Here is an 18,575-nt window from a genome sequence, read left to right on the forward strand (position 1 = left end):
GATATATCAGGACCTGGACTTTCTTGAGGTGGCAGGTTTTTATATTAGTTCTTCAACTTAATTGCCAGTTATTTGATTATTTAAACTTTTTATATCTGTTTCATTCAATTTTGGTGATTTCTATGCATCTGCAAATCTATATACTTTTTCTAAATTCTACAATTGGTTGGTTTACTGATCTTTGACATAGTAGCTAATAACCTGCTGGATTTCAGTGGTTTCTGTTGTAATTTCATCTTTTTCATTTCTAATTGCATTGATTCATTTGTTTTCTTTCCTTTTTGGATATGATTTGCTAAAAGTTTGTGTATTTTGTTTATTCTTTTAAACAAACAACTCTGAGTTATTGACTCTGTTGTTTTAGCTTTAATTTCATTCATTTCTTCTCTGGCCTTTGTGACTTTCCTTTTCATATTGTAATTCTAACCTCTTTAGACCTTCATTCAGACATAATCAGATCAATGACTGCATTCTTCACAGCACTGTACAAAAGTACACTTGAGTTCAACCCCAAATTTCCTTTACAGAGACTTCTCTTACAAGGAAAAGCTCATGGAGGCCATCCACAGAGCCATTAACAGAGAACCCCTAGAAAAAGAATCACGAGCAAGGCAACCTCCCCATATCACCCTGTGACTGCTCATGGTTTGGGAGGTCAGGCCTTGCTTTCCCAGAGTCCTGCTGGGAGCCCCCTGCTTCTTACCCCTGCTTAGCTCCTGGTAGCTGGCCAGGATCGACCCTGGCCTCCACTTTGCCCCTTTGGGCCCACGAGATGATAGGAGCTTCTGTGGTCATTGTAGTAGGAAATGCTTTTGGTGAACTTTCTGTAACCTCCTCATACCCTCTTCACAGGCTTAGCGTCCCTGGAAATCCAAACCCCTTCCCAGCTTGGTGGTACTCATCAGAGGCCATGGTGGATCTCATTCACTTCTCCTGAGCCCTGGGAAGTCAGCTATTGGCAATAAAGAGGCAATAAATATGGTGCCTCTACAAACAATAAAAGAGAGACACAGGCAGACAATAACTTATCTTTCATTTTCCTCCATAGCACATGGAAAGCCTTATGTACCCTGTATTTATTGATATATATTATGTGCCTTCCAATCAGAGTACCAGATCAATCACGGCAGCAGTTTAAGCAGTTCTTTTCACTGATATATTTTCAGGCTCTAAAATAGTTTTTGCACATAGAAACTCCTCACATAAATGATTGTTCAATAACTGGATGAAAAAATGAATTAAACTTCTATCTCCTTTCTTACCTCCTTTGATCCTCATTGCCCTTCATTTATCTCTTCTTTGTTTAAGTCAAATACTTCAACGTACATGCATGGTTGCTTTCTTTCATTATGTCTGTTCAGAGTAATCTTTAATGTTGCCTTTCCTTTATCCTTCACATCAAATCAGTTTTAGTAATTTGTTAGTACTTCTTCTAAATGCTTCAAAATAGCTCTCACATCATTCACATTTTCATCATTTTACTGACAATGCCCAATTATCTCAGTGTTTTCAAATATTTGATAAATAATCCGTCTGACATGTGGCTTCTCTACCCTTATCCTTACTCCAGTGAAGCATAGATCTAAAAGTCACAATTATGCTGAAAAGAAAACGCACTTCCATTTTTTCTGTTTACAGATCAAGTTCAAACCTGATGTCATTTCAGTCTCTTCAGAATTGTTCTAATTCTGCCGTTCCACATTTACATTTCACTGCTGTTTTACCTTCTAAACTAGTCATGTTTTTTAATGACAGGTATTTTCATATTTTGACTCAAGCTGTACTCTTTTTTAGAAATTTCTTACTGTAACTTCCCTTTCAGTGACGTTCTTACTTTTATTCTTCTAAATATAGCTTAAATATTGCTCATTTTGGCATTCTTCTATGACCGCAACATTGAATTAATTACTTTTTCCTCCTTTAAAATGATATTTATGCTTTTGGAATAACAATTATCCTATAATATTGAAATCACTTAATTGCCTTCCTACCAGCTTCTCTTTCTTGAGTGTATGTTATGGTAATTTAGGGCATTAGTTTTGGAGTTCGATTGCTTAGGCCACAGCACTCACTAAGTTTCATACCAGGTAAGTTACTTAGATTTATTAGATTTTGTTATGTTCATCTTTAATGTAGGAATGTTAAGATCTGCCTAACAAAGCCCTCACAAAACGTCAAATGTGATAATTCATGTGTAAGTTAAACTTTTCCTTGTCACTTGCTATTGGTTTCTTGAATGTAATTCTTCCATTTATTTTTATGCTGTTAGTACATAAATAAGTTTTAACACACAGTCAGAGATAGTACAAGTTGGTTAAATAAACATGCTAGATTTTATCAGTATGTCCAGGAAATGTTTAAATAATTAATGGTACAGATTTTTGTTATAGCTCTTGTTTGTATTTTAAGAGATCTACCAATTGAATTGCATATAGTAATGAACACTTCTTGTTATGGTTTATTTTATTATTTGTTTGCTACTGTGTCAGTCAGAATTTTACTAGAGAAAACACATACAGCACAAGATATAGAAGTATATAAGAAATTACAAGATTGGCTTACAATGGTCAGCCACAGAGTTGGATGAGGAAGTGTGCAGAGGGTGTCTGCATGCTGGAGGCTGAAGGATTCAACCCAAGGTCTGGCATTCACTGCAGGGTTCTGTGCAAGTCTGTCAGGAGGTTGATGGGTCCACAATGAAAGGCTGGCGAGTCTAGGTTGGAAGGCTGAAGAATCCAAGGCAGACACTAAAAAGTTTGCACGAGAAGCTTAAGGCAAAGACTGAAGCTCCTCGGAGGAATGGGAGCTCATCTGTCCTTCCTCATTTCCCTTTTACACCCTCCAGGCTAAGAGTTGCACTAGGAAGGGACCTGTATACCCTAGGGTGTAGAATTGCTGAGTCAATTTAGTTAAGCCTCTGTGCTTCTCAAGTTGACATGATCAATCACTACAATTCCTAGAGAATTTGTTCCTTGGACTTGGATTCAGAATGCTCAGTGATCCTGGCACTTGACCCTTATAGCCGAGAGAGAACAAAGCTAGTTACTTGTTCAGCTGGCAGCAGACCTTGGTTTCATCCACATGGCACTGATTTTAGGTACAGGCAGTGTTCTGAGAAAGAGTTCTAAGACTAAAAATTTCCAAAAAAGTGCCTGCGATGCCTCTGAGAGGGCAATGTGTGCAGCTGGCCTGGTGCTGTGGATTGTATACAGAATATCTCCCAAAAGCCATATTTTAAAGGCTTGGTCCTTGCCCTTCGTCACTATTTGGAGTTGCAGAAATTTTAGAAGAGCAGATCAAGTGAAGGAAGTCAGGTCATAGCAGCTGGCAAATGAAATGACTGTCATGGTCCCAGCTCCTTTCTTTCTTTTTGTCACTGGCCACACCAAAGAATCAGATCCCTTGTGTCAGACACTCCCTGTTACAATGTATCACTAGAGGACAAAGCAATGGAGCTGAGTAACAATGGACTGGACCTTTAACACCATTAACCAAAGGAAACATTTCTCATTTAGGTCAACTGATTTCAGATATTTTGTCTTAGCAACAGAAATCTGGCTAGAATACCTGTTACGACATTTTAAAATTTGCTCTTTGAGTTAATTCTGTCCTGTTCATGAAAAGACTTGTAAATAAATGAGCTTGCCTAACAATTTGCCTCACCTCAGGAATAGTTGGTGGAAATGTGATGCATCTGCTACCCTGACTATCTGGTTCCATCTTGTACAATATCTCTGAAAACTATGTAGTTTCCCATCACTTAACTCTAATTCACGCTATTAGGACAAACCTTATATCATTATAGCATCTGTGTGGACTTTGAGCATAACACATATTATGATAGTGCCACAAATCTGGGTGGATACATATAACAGGAGACACAACATGGTAATATAGAGATGCCCAATGTGACTTAGAAATCTCTAGTTCTCTCTCTCTCTCTCTCTCTCTCTCTCTCTCTCTCTCTTTCTCTCTCTCTCTGTCTGTCTCTCTCTGTCTCTCTGTCTCTCTCTCTCTCTCTCTCTCTCTCTCTCTCTCTCTCTCTTTCTCTCTCTCTTGAGACAGGGTCTCACTATGCAGTTCAGGCTGGTCTCAAGTTCACTTTTTAACCCAAGCTGGTCTTGAATTTGCAAACATCGTCCTGCTTTATCCTCTCGAGCGCTGGGATTACAGGTATTCTGCACCACATCCAGCTCAAAATCTCTAGTTTTACATCACGTTGAAATCTTGTATTTGTTGTAGCTTAAATAATTGGATTCAAGTAGAAACCAGGGTAGAATAATTGTTAGCTCTCTATTCTTTTAGAAGGGACTTCCCAAAGCACTTGAGATTGACCCTAATAATGTATTTTCAATCACATCATTGCCTGCCTAGATCATCTGTGCTTTTTAATTCTTAAGAAAAGAAAAGCAGCAGAATTCTGATTTTTTATTATGGTTTATTTAAAGTGTCTTTATCAAAGCTGATTTAGTTGCATGACACAGAAACTACATAGGAGTAGCTGGGGTAACTCAGAGGCAGATCTCACTATATGCTAGAACCAGGGTTGTAAAAACTCTGGGAATAATTGCTTCATTTCTATCAATTATTGTTTATGTCCATCATTCTCCTGCCTTTCTATTTCTCTATCACCTAGGTATCTCAGTTTCTGTATAAATTAGCATTTGTTACTTCTTCATGCTTCTTACAGAAGATGAATGTTCTAGTGTATATTAATAGCCTTATCTCTCACCAGACAACCAACAGAGGATAGCATTAACATTGTTTTCCAAGTTCCTAGGAAAGAGAAACGTAACAGCTCTGTTGAAAAGTATTTACCAGGGCCCAGTCAGCCATGGCCAGAGGAATGGGAGTAAAGTTAATTAAATACTCCTTAAGTGTGCTTCTCCTATGGGTAAAGAGCTGCTTTTATATGGAATGGTTCATGGGCCCTTCATAATGCATAATCATAGAAAGAAAAATTCAACTTCTAATGTATGACCTGTAAAAACAACAAAAAAATTCAAAGGATCATTATAGAGTCAAAATATGCAATAAATAATCAGAAAAGACATGAATTGTGTCTATATGACTTTTTGACTATGAAAAAATATTAGCATTCATACATTTTAACCATATGCCTTCATATATCACTTATTTATCTATTTATTGGTATAGAAATCAAACTCAGGAACTTGCACTTGCTAGGCAGGCACTGTGCCACTGAGCTATATCCCTGATATATATATATATTTCAATATAGACCTTTATTCCGCCTTCATTCTGCAAACTAGTTCTGAATACTAATTCGTTTTTAGCTAAATGGATTTAATTATTAGTGGCACCTTTGCAAATAATTACATTATTTTATGTTAATTTTTCAAGTATTCAAGATACATATGTTGGATACTACTATGTTTGAAATGCATCTTGGTGGGTGATGACAATACAACATATTCATTCAAAGTATGTATAGATTGTTCTGCATTGTTTTATCTTATAGTTAAAATCTTTTTCCCCACTGTTCCAGATAATCTAATATTTAATCCTGGCCCTCAAAAATGTTCTTTAACTTGAAAATCAGTCCCTAAACAAATATATGTGTTCTCCATCTCAAATACTCCTCGAACTTGTTACAGTAGTCTTTCAATTTAAGGAACATTTTCTCAGTGATATATGTCGATACTTTTTTTCTGATTCTCTAGCTTAATGATATCAAGGACTTTTATATTAGTTCATCATTATCTTTCTTACTTGTTTTCTTTGCTTGTTTTATTATTTGTGATTTTTAAGCTGTGTTAATTACAATTTGAAATTACAATGGCAATCTTTACATCAATAACAACTTTCAGTTTCTGCTTGTTTTGTTGCTTGCCTATTCTAATTGTTTTATTATTTCTTGATGCTCCTTTTGTTGCAGTTTTATTAAGTCTGCAGCATCTTAATTTATCTGTTTCAATTCTTTCTGTATCTTTATCTTGTCCTCATTATCTTATTTTTAAAAATTATATTTCTTATTCTACAGCATGCCACAACTTTAAGAATTTAAATTTTTTTAGTTATTGCATATTTTACTTTACATTAATTTATCTTTTGAATACCATGTTTTTCTCTTTTATTGTTGAAGCCTATTTGCATAGTTGTTATTCCATCTTTTTTCATATAATTAATGTACTTATAATTAGAAAATGTACTTATTATTAAGGATACTTCTTGATTGCTTTGTCACTGTGCTTGGGCATTTGGCTCTTTTTATTATTTTTATTTTTTGCCCTAGTTTGGAAACCAAATATCTAATGATGAGGACCATCTTTTGTAGTCTGAAGGAATGATCAAGTTGAGGGAACCTTTGTCTGTTTGAGAATCCTGGTTAGATTACTGGTGGCGAAGGACAGATAATGAGTGTGCAGCACATTTTTACTGGGCTTTTGAGATTTGACCAAGTAAATATTTAGGCATAAAGCCATGAGTGTATGAAATGGAGTCCGCTTCTCATTCATACTATTTTATTCTACTACACAGTTGTTTCTCTAGAAGTGCTTTTCATTATTATTCTGCATGAAAATGGAAAAAAAATAAGGATTTATATACAGTTTACATTCAAAACTGCTATGTTCAGATCTGGAGATTTTATTAAAAATAATCACACTGTTGTTATTTCACTACTAAGTCTCATGGAACCCGGGAACAAGACTAAACAGTGGAAAACCGTTCACTTCTCTCAGCCTTTTTACAGTCTGCTTACTTGGCAGTTTTTGTTATTTATATTTTTCCCTGTTTTGATTATTTTAAATCAATGACATTGGGAAATGTCTCCTTTCATTTTTAGTGTCATGTCATGTCTTTCACATATCATTAGGTATAGAAGTAAGTAAAATATATAATATATCTTCAGTTCACTCTCGCTTAATCAACCTTTATTAAAATATTAAGATTGACCTAAAATGGTCTTTAACTGATAATATTATAGACAGGTAAGTTAGGTAGAAATGTTATAGACAGTCAGACAGGACTGGACCCTCGACATCAGTGCAGAGAATGAGAACACACTGCAACAGTGGCTGGAAACGTATCTGTTGAAGACCAAGACTCAAAATAAAGACAGAATAAAATAAGCCTATATAACTCCCCAAGGGATAAGATAATTAATATTACCTGGTCCTAAAAAGTCTAAATAGACATCAGCCACCCAGGTGGGTGAACAAGACCTCCTGTTGCATCCATTCCTAAAAATGTCTTTGTCTTTCCAAACATACTTTCTAAGCGACTGTTCCTCTCTGGATCAATATAACCTAAGCAGCTACATTCGTAATGCTATTGATGGATGTGACTTTTGTCCTGAGTTGCATCTGTCTCATGATTTTGTACCCATGTGGAGATTTTTCTCCATAAATCTTCCTTGGAGGAGTGGATTCACTTGCAAGCTACTTTTGGGTCCTCTCCTGTCTCTCAGGAGCCAGTGCTTTCAATACATTTTTCCCATCGTTAACCTCTGTTGTATATTAGAATTCATTCTTCAGTTTTGGGGTATACAAGCTCAACATATCTGACATCTAGCAGGTTGGGAGTTGCATTATTTCCCCTAAGAAAACAGAGATCTAGGGTAATTAAGTAAGTAATGACCAGCGTTATGGAACTTATAACTGATTAAGTTGAAATTAAAATTTTGATCTGTATATACTTCTGAGGCAATTATGGGATATATAAACTTACAATTACAATAAAGCTAATATAAGCATTTGCTTTACTGGTTGCAATATTTTAGAATATTAATGGGCATATGGTAGATCTGGATAGTGAATACAGTGGACAGAGAATATGAAGACTTTAAATTTTAATATCTTGCTGCCTCTTTTAACAGATGATAAATTTGGCAATGATTCTTCAACTTTCTGGTTTTCAATTTCCTTGCCTACAGCAATGATAATGATAGTGATGGTCAAAATAATGAATTGGCATAATTAGATAAGTATCCATTTACTTGTACTAAATATGACATATTTGTAAGAAGTTAGACAGTAACTTTACATATGATTATCATATAAATAATACATTTATTTAAAAAAAAATGAAATGAGAAAGTTGTTCAGATCCACTGAGGGTACATTCTTTTAACTACTGGGTTATATTATCTCCCTAAACCAAGAAGTGTAGTTTTAATAATTGACCCAATACCTTCAAGTTTGTCACTCTCTGGCCCTTTGGTTGATATGTGTAAATTATCAGGCCTTCGTATACCTTTGTTATGGTTTAGATTAAGAATACCCTCCTATCGCCTCATGAGATAATACCCAAGGCTTTTGCAAGGTGATTGGATTGCTAATTCACTTATAAGAGGCAAGGACTGGTCTGAACAGGTAAGGCTCTTGGGGTGGGACTAAGAATGATTTATCCTTAGCAGTCCTTCTTTCATACTCTCTGCTTCTTCTCTGTCATGCTGTGATCAGCTCTCCTCCGCCATGCTCCTCTGCCCTATGGTCCTCCTTTGCAGCTACCCAGTTATGAACTGAAATGTGAGCCAAAATAGTGTTTTGTTCCTTTAGCTTGCTGATGTCAGGTATTTTAACCCAGCAATGAGAAAATGACTAAGATGCCCCTCAGGTTATAAGTACTAGAGTTATGTACTAGTTATTCTAAATTAAGTGCTAACATTTAGTTTTTGGTTACATTGTATATCCAGACATAAAAACACAGAATTTTACTTAGAAATGGGACTTCCTTTTACATTTCAGCCCAAGTGTCATGAAGTGGGGCGACTTACAGGAGGTAGTCATCCAAATTCATGTGAATGAAGAGAGCCATGGTCCAGCCCCGAGCACCTGTGAGCATTGTTAACACTATTAATGCAGCCAGGATCAAAGCCGTGAAGGCCCTGAGAGGAGTGGCCAGAGCAACAGCAAGGTGAAAAGTCGTGGGCACAGTGGAGTGTCCAGGAAAGGAACACCAGAGCCTGAGAAAAAAGGCAAAAAGATCCATTGTCAGAGAAAGTTAGTTAGTTCTAGAGTGTGCTGTTAGGGCCAAACAGAAAGAAGACAAAATCTCCATAGGGAAGGATGTGTTTTATGGTGACCTGTCAGATCCTGGGCGATATGACAATATAATTCACGTATGAATATGGTTGTGCTGAGTGTCAGAGCTCAAATAGGTTGCATAAGGTTGAAATGAATAAGAGATTCCTTCTGCATAGAAGAAAGATCCTGAACATAATCAGAAGCCAAGTCAGGAGAGAGGGGGGAAAACATCTCAGCAGGTCTTGGCATAGATGTGGGGTAAAATTAGGAATGGTAATAAGAACCTGCACATGCAGCGGATGGCGATGGTAGATTATTTTGCTTTAGGGGAGCTGACTAAATGCACAAATAGACTGACAATAATAAGATTGAGCATTCTTGTACTTTGATCAGGGAGTTGCAAATATGGAAGAAAAATCTCCAATAAATCTATTACAGATGTTACACACACACACACACACACACACACACACACATACACACACACACGCCCGCCCGCACATGCACACCATGCAAGGAAAGGTTCAGAGCAAGAATGCAGCAGTAACAATACATGCACCAAGAATCTAGATTAAGTAAAGGAATATTGATTTTGCTGGAAGAAGGGAAATAATGAATGATCTAGAACTATTTCTTGCATCAGAAAATAATCATTTCTGCTACCAGCTACTTAGGTTCATATGCTCAGGTTTGTTCACTCTGTCCTTTTGATAGAGAAGCAGAGAAAATATAATTCCTGACTGGTTAGATATCAGATAATGCAAGTTCCTGTCCAGTGAAATGGACCAGAAGTCAAAAAAGGCCATTTATTTTGATAAAAAAAAAAAGAAGGAAAACCATTTATTCAAAGATATCTCAAAGGAGATAGAGGCAATCATTTGCCTCAAATCATGAACTCACATTGTCCCTGCGGGTAAGGGTCTTTTCCAGTCAAGAGGAGAGGGGAAGGGGAAAACAATGCAGATCTCCAGACTTACTTTATCACTTCCAGTCATCCTGAGCTCATTTTCTGCTTTATTATGGAAATAAAGTGGGATTCCTGCCTCTTGGGGTCAACAACTCCATATTCTGTCACGTCTTTTGGGCTGAGGAGAAGAAAGGCGTTAGATGCGTGCTTAGAAGAAGCATGTTTGAGCAAGTTGTTTATGTCTGAAAGAACAAAATCTAATTTCCAAAGTTCCAGTTCAGAGAGGCAGCTACATTTTAAAGAATGGTAGGGATGTCTTAATGGTAGGAATGTCTCTTATAGACAACTAAATTAGATAGAAATGCATACACATCCAGAGTGGGACTAGGCTCTCAAGGAAGTCAGATAAAGAATAAAGACATCAGAACTGTGGCTGGAGGTGCATTGAAGAATGGTGGGCCTCAAGATAAAGGTGCAATGACCAGACCTATATGCCTCCCTGAGGGATAAGCCATAACTTGGAATTATAGTGTAATTAGCACCACGTGGGCCTGAAGTCCAGATAGGCATCAGTTGCTCAGTTGGGGTTGCGAGAGTGTCTGGACCCATCCATTTCCCAAAATGTTTTTGCTCTTTTCACATACCCGTGCTATGGGACCTACAAGCTAAAAAGCTGTACTTGTAATTGTATAGGTTAACTGTGGTTGGACCCACGTTGCTCACTTTGTGACTCTGCTGTGCAAAATATCTCTGAGAAAGCATCTCAGTGCAGTTCACTTTTGGGTCCTCTTCTCTCTTTCAGTTTTCTCTCAATAAATTTAATCTCCATCATTCCTTAGAACTAATTTCAAAGGACAGAAATTTGCATTATCTGATATCTAACCAGTTGAGAGTTACGTTTTCCCTGCTTCTCTATCAAAAGGACAGAGAATCCTGCTTGAACTGGCTCCTGCTGACTAACAGTTTTAAATAAATAATGCTGGGTTACACACATTTATTAAAATCAAATATCATGGATTTATACTGATAGATATCATTAGTGATAGATATCACTATCCACTACTGATGGAAAAATATGAATAAAAATGGTAAGTGTTCAGAGAGGAACTATGTATTTGCAGTGTCTCAGAATTCCCAACCACAACCTTATAATGACAAAGAACAAAAAACCATGAAGACATCTGAGGTCCTGCTTTAATCAAAGGATCAGCTACCTTTAGCAGTCATGAGACAAACATAGTCATGAGATGCTGTGAACAGGATACAATGTAAGGAACACAACATGCCTAAATTTAATAACAATGAAACCATAGATATGTTGATTTCTTTTTTCCTCAGAGGAGGAGGGTGGGGTGGGGTGGGGATAGAAGACAAAACAGTGGGCTCTGAGTACTCTGGTTGGCCTGGAGGAGCTTTTGACATGATTTTTTTTTTTTTTTTTTAAAGAGCCAATTTCCACTGGTTTTATTTCTGTTTTGAAAAATCTTCATAGGCTGTCTTATTGTCTCTGCAGTTGTCAGATGATTCTTGATTCTGCCGGCTTGATACCTAACTACTTAAGATGAGCCCAGATTTAGTGAAACTTAAATAACTGCCTTGTAATCTCAAGAATCACAAAAATATCAAAGAGAGACTAAAGAGGGATTCCAAATTGAAAGAGACAACAGCAGAAAGATAAAACAGATAAATAAAATTTATGATTTTAAACTGAATCCTTTTGTTATAAAAGATTTTACCAGGAAGAATTGTGAAATGGGGCTAATAGATTAAATGTTAAGCATGAGTCAGTGTTAATTTGGGTATGATTAGTTTCACTGAAATTGTGTACAAGACTGTCCTTTCTTTGCAGGAATTATAAGCTATTTTATTTAGAGTAAATAAAGATGTGTTAACAAATTATTCTCCGTGGTTTAGAAAAATCTTTTCTCTGCATCATCTTTGCAACATTTTAAATTTGAGATTGTTTCCAAATAAAGAATTGTGTTTTAAAATGTGTGTAGATTGATATTTAATATACACATGGACTGGTGGCAGGGAAAAGTTTTTTACCTGAGATTCTCTTCTGTTTCCAGGAGAAGGTCGGTGGAGCAGACCTATTTTTACTCAGGAACCACAAGATGTCATTTTTCCTTTGGATTTATCACGATCTGAAATCATCCTGAATTGTGCTGCTAGCGGTTATCCTTCACCCCATTATAGGTAAAATCGTATCTCTGGTCACTACTTCACTTGTTTCTTTATCACTGATGTAAAATATATGCCACAAAGTGCTTAAATTTTCTAATTTAAGTGTTGAGCTCCAGGCGTTGTCCACTGATACACAACCATGTGCCCACTATATATATATTTTTTTTTTCAGCACCCAAAATTGTTCCCTCGGGCAATAATTACCCCCAATTTGCACTTCCAGGTAATCACTGTCTCTTATCTCATTGATTAGGCTTGCTTACATTTCTTCTCAGACTGCAGTTAGAACTGAGAACAAGAAAAAAAAGATAAAGAAGGCAACATTAGAAGAAAAATAGATAACAGGAGAAAGAATGACATAAAGGAAAAAGAAGGATGTATTGCCTCGATTTGAAGCATTCCATACAATACCTTTATGCATTCCCCATCCCTATACAGATTTGGGACTAATGCCTCAATTGCCACATATGAACATTAAAGTAGAAATTTAAATTTATGTTACTTTTTATAAAATTCGATACCTGCACTTCTGATGGTTTTCACATAAATCCACTAATTTTAGAAAAAAAATAAGTTTCGGATAGATAAATATCTTCAAAGACAGAAAGAACATTTTATGTGCACACACATATACACAGAGTTGTTTTCTATTACTGGGAAGCCTAGCTGCCTAACATTTCCAATATATTACCTATGAAATAGTAGGGAAGAAGGGTCAGTAATAGTTTTTTTTTTTCTTTTTATACAGTTGCAGAAAAGCTAGAAATTTGATCCACATTATGGGTAAAAATGTATGCCTGTATAAATTATGTTTGTGTAAATTATAAGGATATTTTACTGAGTTTTATGAAATTTAAATAAATCTAGCAAAAAGAAGAATAAACATTAAAATGATATTTGTGTATCTAAGGTTTTAAAAGCATTTTCTGGAATTCTTTTTAGGAACTCAGTTACTACATAAAAGGTAGCAATTTTAGTCTGTTTTAGGGAAATAAGACAGTTGTTTTGAATTTTTTAAGTTACAGTAAATACAATCTGTGTGTATGTATCACTTTGATTTTACATTTCCTAGATTAATTAGCTAAATTATATACATGTACAAAAATAAATGTATCTCTACACTATCTTGTTATGAAGATTATTCGAAATTGTAATGTTCAATGGCTTATGTTTCTTAGATATGTGTAAACTAGGTTACTGAAGATAAGTAATTTAACTTCTTATTCCTTATCTCAATAATCTGGCTTGTACTATATTAAATACTAAATATTCTTAGGTTTTGGAAAAGGAATAAAGTAAGCATTAAAACTTTAATGGCTGCATGTCAGACACGGACCCAGTTGCATTGATGATAAAACAAAGAGCAGAGGTATTTTGGATAATATAAATTAGCAACAAGAGGTGAAATTGGGGTTTAATGTAACTATAGGCAGCAAAGTTAGATAGAAATTAATATACAGCCAGAGAGGGACTAGGCCCCGGGGAAGTCAGCGCAAAAAATAAAGTCATAAGGTTTATGACTGAAAGCAAATCTAAGGAGCCAGACCTCAGCATCAGAAAGCAGTAACAAGGCCTGTGACCTTCTTAGAGATGAACAACTTGAGATTATCCTGCAGCTAGCAGCACCTGGACAGTGAGCCCAGATAGGCGTTAGGTACACCCGAGAGTTGGCAGAACATCCCGACCCATCCTCTCCTTCACAAAATGCTTCGTTCTCTTCATATACCCTTGCCAGGTTATTTGTTTTCCTGTTGGATCAATATTCACTTAGTGGCTATACTTATAATTCTATAGATTGATTGTAGTCTCAGTCATGTTGTAGCTATGTTGTGGCTTTGCTATATACATTACACCGGACAAAGGGCCTCAGTGCCCTGCCCCGCTCCAGACCTTTCCTAGAAATCCCAGAACTTTTCTTCTCATTTCCAATAAATCTCTTTGATTTCTTCCTTTGGTTTGAGATTTATTTCCTCAATGTTGTGGAGCTATGAAATTGGCATTTTTGGCATCTGACAAGTCAGGAGTTAAATTTCTTCTTTATCATTATGACACTTTATAATTTATATTTTAAAATCTCATTCATAACCCTATTTACCTTAGATGGTATGCAAATGCCTGTGCATTAAAGTGAAAAAAATTCATGCTTACAAATTCCAGCACTATCTGAAATTTGTAGGGTACTGTATAAAGCACAACAATAAAACAAGACATTTAGAGCTAAGAATTAACACTTCTAGTCACAATATTGTTATTCCATGTGACCTTGAACTAATCCTTTCTTTCTAGGTATCAGCTTTTTATCCATAGAGAATGCTTTCCTTTATAACATTTTTAAAAAATAAAGAAAATTCATGTGAAATTTATTGTTGGGAAAAAATTAAGTAAGATTATAGTACCAAATTTTAATTCTTCCTCTAGTTCTTAAAGGAATGTGGTGTATCTTTCTTTTAGTAAATGTAGTATAGCAAATGAAATCTCCTGTAGAGACTAGTGATACTAAAAGCCAGACTTGGGAAATATAAGAACAATTTGTCTAAAATCATTTTTAAAGAAATAAGCATCTTTTAGCCTCTGAGTCAAAATCATAACAGTTGTCACTTGACCTTTTTACCATTCTGATTTAGTTTTCTACCTCATTTTAACTTCATAAAATAAAGCAGGATATATATTATTTTGCAAGTTATTTTTAACTGATGGAAATAACTTGAAGAAATCAAACCCAATTTGTGTCCAAGAATACCCAGCACAGGAATGTCAGAGCTGAACTGCTTCCACACAGTACTCTGAACTCCTTCCACACAGTAAAAGTTCCATATTTACTATGCATTACATTCAGCAAAAGAGACTTAAATTTTAGATTTCAGAGTTTTCCTTCAGAGGTCTGGGTCTGAAAGAGTCATTTGTAACAAGTGCTTAAATAGTGCTAAGTTTTGCAAAGCACACATGCATGCACACATGCACATGAACATACACATGCACACTTACATTAGCGAATACGTATCCCCCAGTCATTAGCACATGACAAAACTACTGAATGTAGACTGCTCCTCAACAAAAGATCAAGATTTTAGGTTAAATCCATTATACTTTTTGGAACTAATATATTAATTCACATGCTTACAATAATTACTTAAGACATATTTCCTAGATTTCATCACAGGAAAATACTACTGATATGCAAAACTAACAGTAACACGTGTATGAAAATCACTTGAATTCATTGATACTCTTTCTCTATTGATTTAAACATATTAATTAGGACAAAGCCCACACCAGGAGCTAAGGCCCTGATCTATATGCACAGTTTAACAATCATTGTACCGTAGTGATTAGAATGATTACTGGGATACTGTGAAAAATTCATTTGCTGCAGCTAAGCCAACAACTTTGAATTTGTGTTGAAAAACAATTACTGGGCTTAATTAGGAGCATGTAATGATGACAGCAGTTATTTCAGTGATTGATTCCAAAATTAAGGAGAGCTGGCAAACTAAGTATGGTATATCCTTTGCTTTGAAGATGATTGGGAAGATGGAGGCTCGAAACCATGCCCTGTAAGCAAATCATGAGAGACAGTATTGCAGCTTGGACAAGGAGAATATTAGCCTCTTCAGACAGACATAAAAAGGAAAAAAAAATTTTTTTTCTTATGCCAGCACGGAGAAGAAGAAGCAGTCTGAACAAATTCCTATAGAAAAAAATAGTATAAAATTCAGGGCATTGAAGTGTACTCTTTGTATTCTTTCAAATTCATTTTATTAAAGAGAAGTTTGAGGTATACAGGATGTAACTAAATAATTTAAAAGTAATGAGATTTGTTCACAATCTATGATTGATTTGATATTTGATCTATCACTTCCCATCTTTAATAGGGTAGTGAATTAATTAAGTTCAAATTTCTTTGCTACTTTGATAGGTGTTTGTCAGATTCTCTTCAAATATTTCAAGGTGCTCCTAAAATTCATTAGAAATAATTTCATAAAATATCATTTATTTTCTATGATTAACAAGCTCCATCAAAGTATTTGATAATTTCATTTTAAGGGATAGAATCATTGCAAAGCTGGAGTACATTCTTAAACATATGTTTCATAAATTAACTATATTGCATACAAAAGATCATTCATTACCTTGTTTTTTCTAAGTAACTATGATAGAGTTAAGGATACTTTATCCCAAAAATGACACCTTTGCATTTGGAAAAATAATAAAAACATGAAGATCACTCTTCCCTCCCCCTCATCCTTTTTCCTCAAATCAAGTCACAAAAACTTCACCTAAAGACACCTTTTCTATACCCAGAAGAAAGGAAAATCTTCATCTAAAAAGACTCAGAGACACAAAAAGAATCTTAAAAGCAGGCCTTCCTATGTCCCTCACATCTAGCTTATTATCGTTAGATTTTACTCTACTCTTTCCAAGAGCTGTCTACACTTGGTCAAACTTTGTGGGAAAATGTGCAGGTTTATCTGCATTTTGCATCTCTTTCTAAAGTCTCCCATCTCATAAAAAATTTATACTAAATGTATCAGAATATTTTTCACTTATTCATCTGTTTTTCATTGCAGATACCTCAGCCATAAACCTAGCAATGAGTGGGAAAGATACTTACTTGTCCATTCCCTCACTGGTTTTCAAGATTCACTATTTTTAAATGCCTGTTTCTTAAATGGGTTGTGTGACTATACATAGTTTGTACTCTAGGAATGTATATAGTCTTCACACATAAAGTACTTGGAAATTTTGCTAGAATTAGGAAATACAAGGAAGAGGTAATGAATCTGATTAAAAATGATGACCAATTATTCACTTGTTTTAAAATAACCAAATAGAATTCCTAAATGTATATTGCTTTGAAGATTAATATTATTCCTGTGCATTTCAGCTGTTTAATTCATGTATTAAAGGATTATTGACAAATAGCTAAGCCTCAAGACTTTTTTGTCCTCAAATAAAAACTTCTCAAGCTGCATTTTTTTGCTAACATATAATTTTAGGTTGACATTCCTAAGTACCAGTGAAATATTTTCAACATGATTAATTTTCCATACAACAGACTAACAGAGATAATAGTGTTCTGAGGTAGTCAGGTTATTATTGTTTTGCTGTCAGTATCAAATTGACATTGTAAAATCTTTGCTGGTATTCTTTGTGCCATGTGTAATACATCCTTGTTGGATTTCTATCTCTAAATCATTTTTGACACTCAATTTTGCAGTATCATTTGTGAGAGTTCAGTGATGGTATATAATATTTGAAAAGTCTCTAAAAGAATAGGATGGTTAATTTTACTGACTGAATGTCTAATTTTTATTTCTTGTGTAAAGAGATTTGTTATTTCTTTGTACACATTTAGGTGAATGCTTACAATTTTTAAGGAGTACAAGAGTTTTCAAGTAACCTGTTTATCAGTATCACAGTTTTTCTGGGAGAAACTAGTAGATTACATCCACTAGTAGATACTTTTTGTTCTAATGTTTGCAGAAATTAAAGCTGAATGCTTTTTAAGTCAAATAGCTTTTGACTGTGTAGCTATAAGTATTATTTGATCTTTTGTCTTTACAGATGGAAGCAAAATGGTACCTATATTGATTTTACCAGGAATTATCACTACAAGTTGGATGGGGGCAGATTGGCCATTAGTAGCCCCCACACAGATCAAGATATTGGTACATACCAGTGCCTGGCTACCAATGTTTTGGGAACAATTCTGAGTCGGAAGGCGAAGCTCCAGTTTGCTTGTGAGTTTGTGGGGACTGGAGGAATCTGGGCCCCTTTGTCTATAAAAATATAACATATATAACATATATATATATAGCTTTGCCATTCATCTGCTTTTCAAGAACAGATACAAATTTATGATTGTATAAATTTTTGACAGTATGCATTTTGTGAATCTAGCCTCCTGTGGAAAATAGAAATGTTTCAAAAACAGGAAATGAACATAAAATATTAATGTTATTGTACTTTGTAAATTATTTTTAGAAACATCTCTAAATGTTCCAGATACAACTTTGAAATAAGCATTTATTATATTATATTATTATCCTTTTTCAAATTTTTGTTTTATGTTGAATATTGTTGTGCAGAGGGAAAAGAAGAAATAACACAGTGTGGAGATGTCATTGAGGGAGGCTAGTATTCTTCCAGGAAAAGTGATCATACACCTACAGTGTGACACAGTGTGATGTAGGCGGAAATAAAGTGGTTGCCAAAGGCAGGCTTTATATTAACTGTAACAATGTCCAGCTGCATCACATAAATGTCATCCAAGTAATTACCTTGGTGACATTTCGGGACATTAGCAGACGAACAGTAGACAAATTGCATCTTATATCCTTTATATAGAGTGTTTCCAGGAACTAAAATGTTTCATATTGGATTCAATATAAGCCTTGTTTGAAAGTAATTATATCTGTTGATGTTGAAGGCTTGCATTTTTCCTGACCCTGTACTTCAGAGGCTATACAAGAGAGCCAATATGTTAGCTG

At 35.2% G+C, this 18,575-nt stretch overlaps 1 protein-coding gene and 1 pseudogene across 1 annotated transcript in view; one reads left to right on the top strand and one right to left on the bottom strand.

Annotated features, from left to right (window-relative positions):
- The window catches only part of LOC100732309 (adiponectin receptor protein 1-like), a 54,043-nt pseudogene extending 44,058 nt beyond the window's left edge, over positions 1–9,985 (bottom strand).
- Positions 1–18,575, top strand: part of Cntn6 (contactin 6) — a 312,209-nt gene that overhangs the window by 125,870 nt on the left and 167,764 nt on the right. The window contains exons 3-4 of the mRNA XM_063260270.1: positions 11,970–12,096; positions 17,650–17,825. Coding sequence (XP_063116340.1) covers positions 11,970–12,096; positions 17,650–17,825 — 303 coding nt within the window. The remainder of the gene's footprint in view (positions 1–11,969; positions 12,097–17,649; positions 17,826–18,575) is intronic.

The sequence above is a fragment of the Cavia porcellus genome, unplaced genomic scaffold (assembly GCF_034190915.1).
Source record: "Cavia porcellus strain 051 isolate PalLab524CR breed Dunkin Hartley unplaced genomic scaffold, mCavPor4.1 scaffold_13, whole genome shotgun sequence".
In the NCBI taxonomy this organism is placed as follows: domain Eukaryota; kingdom Metazoa; phylum Chordata; class Mammalia; order Rodentia; family Caviidae; genus Cavia; species Cavia porcellus.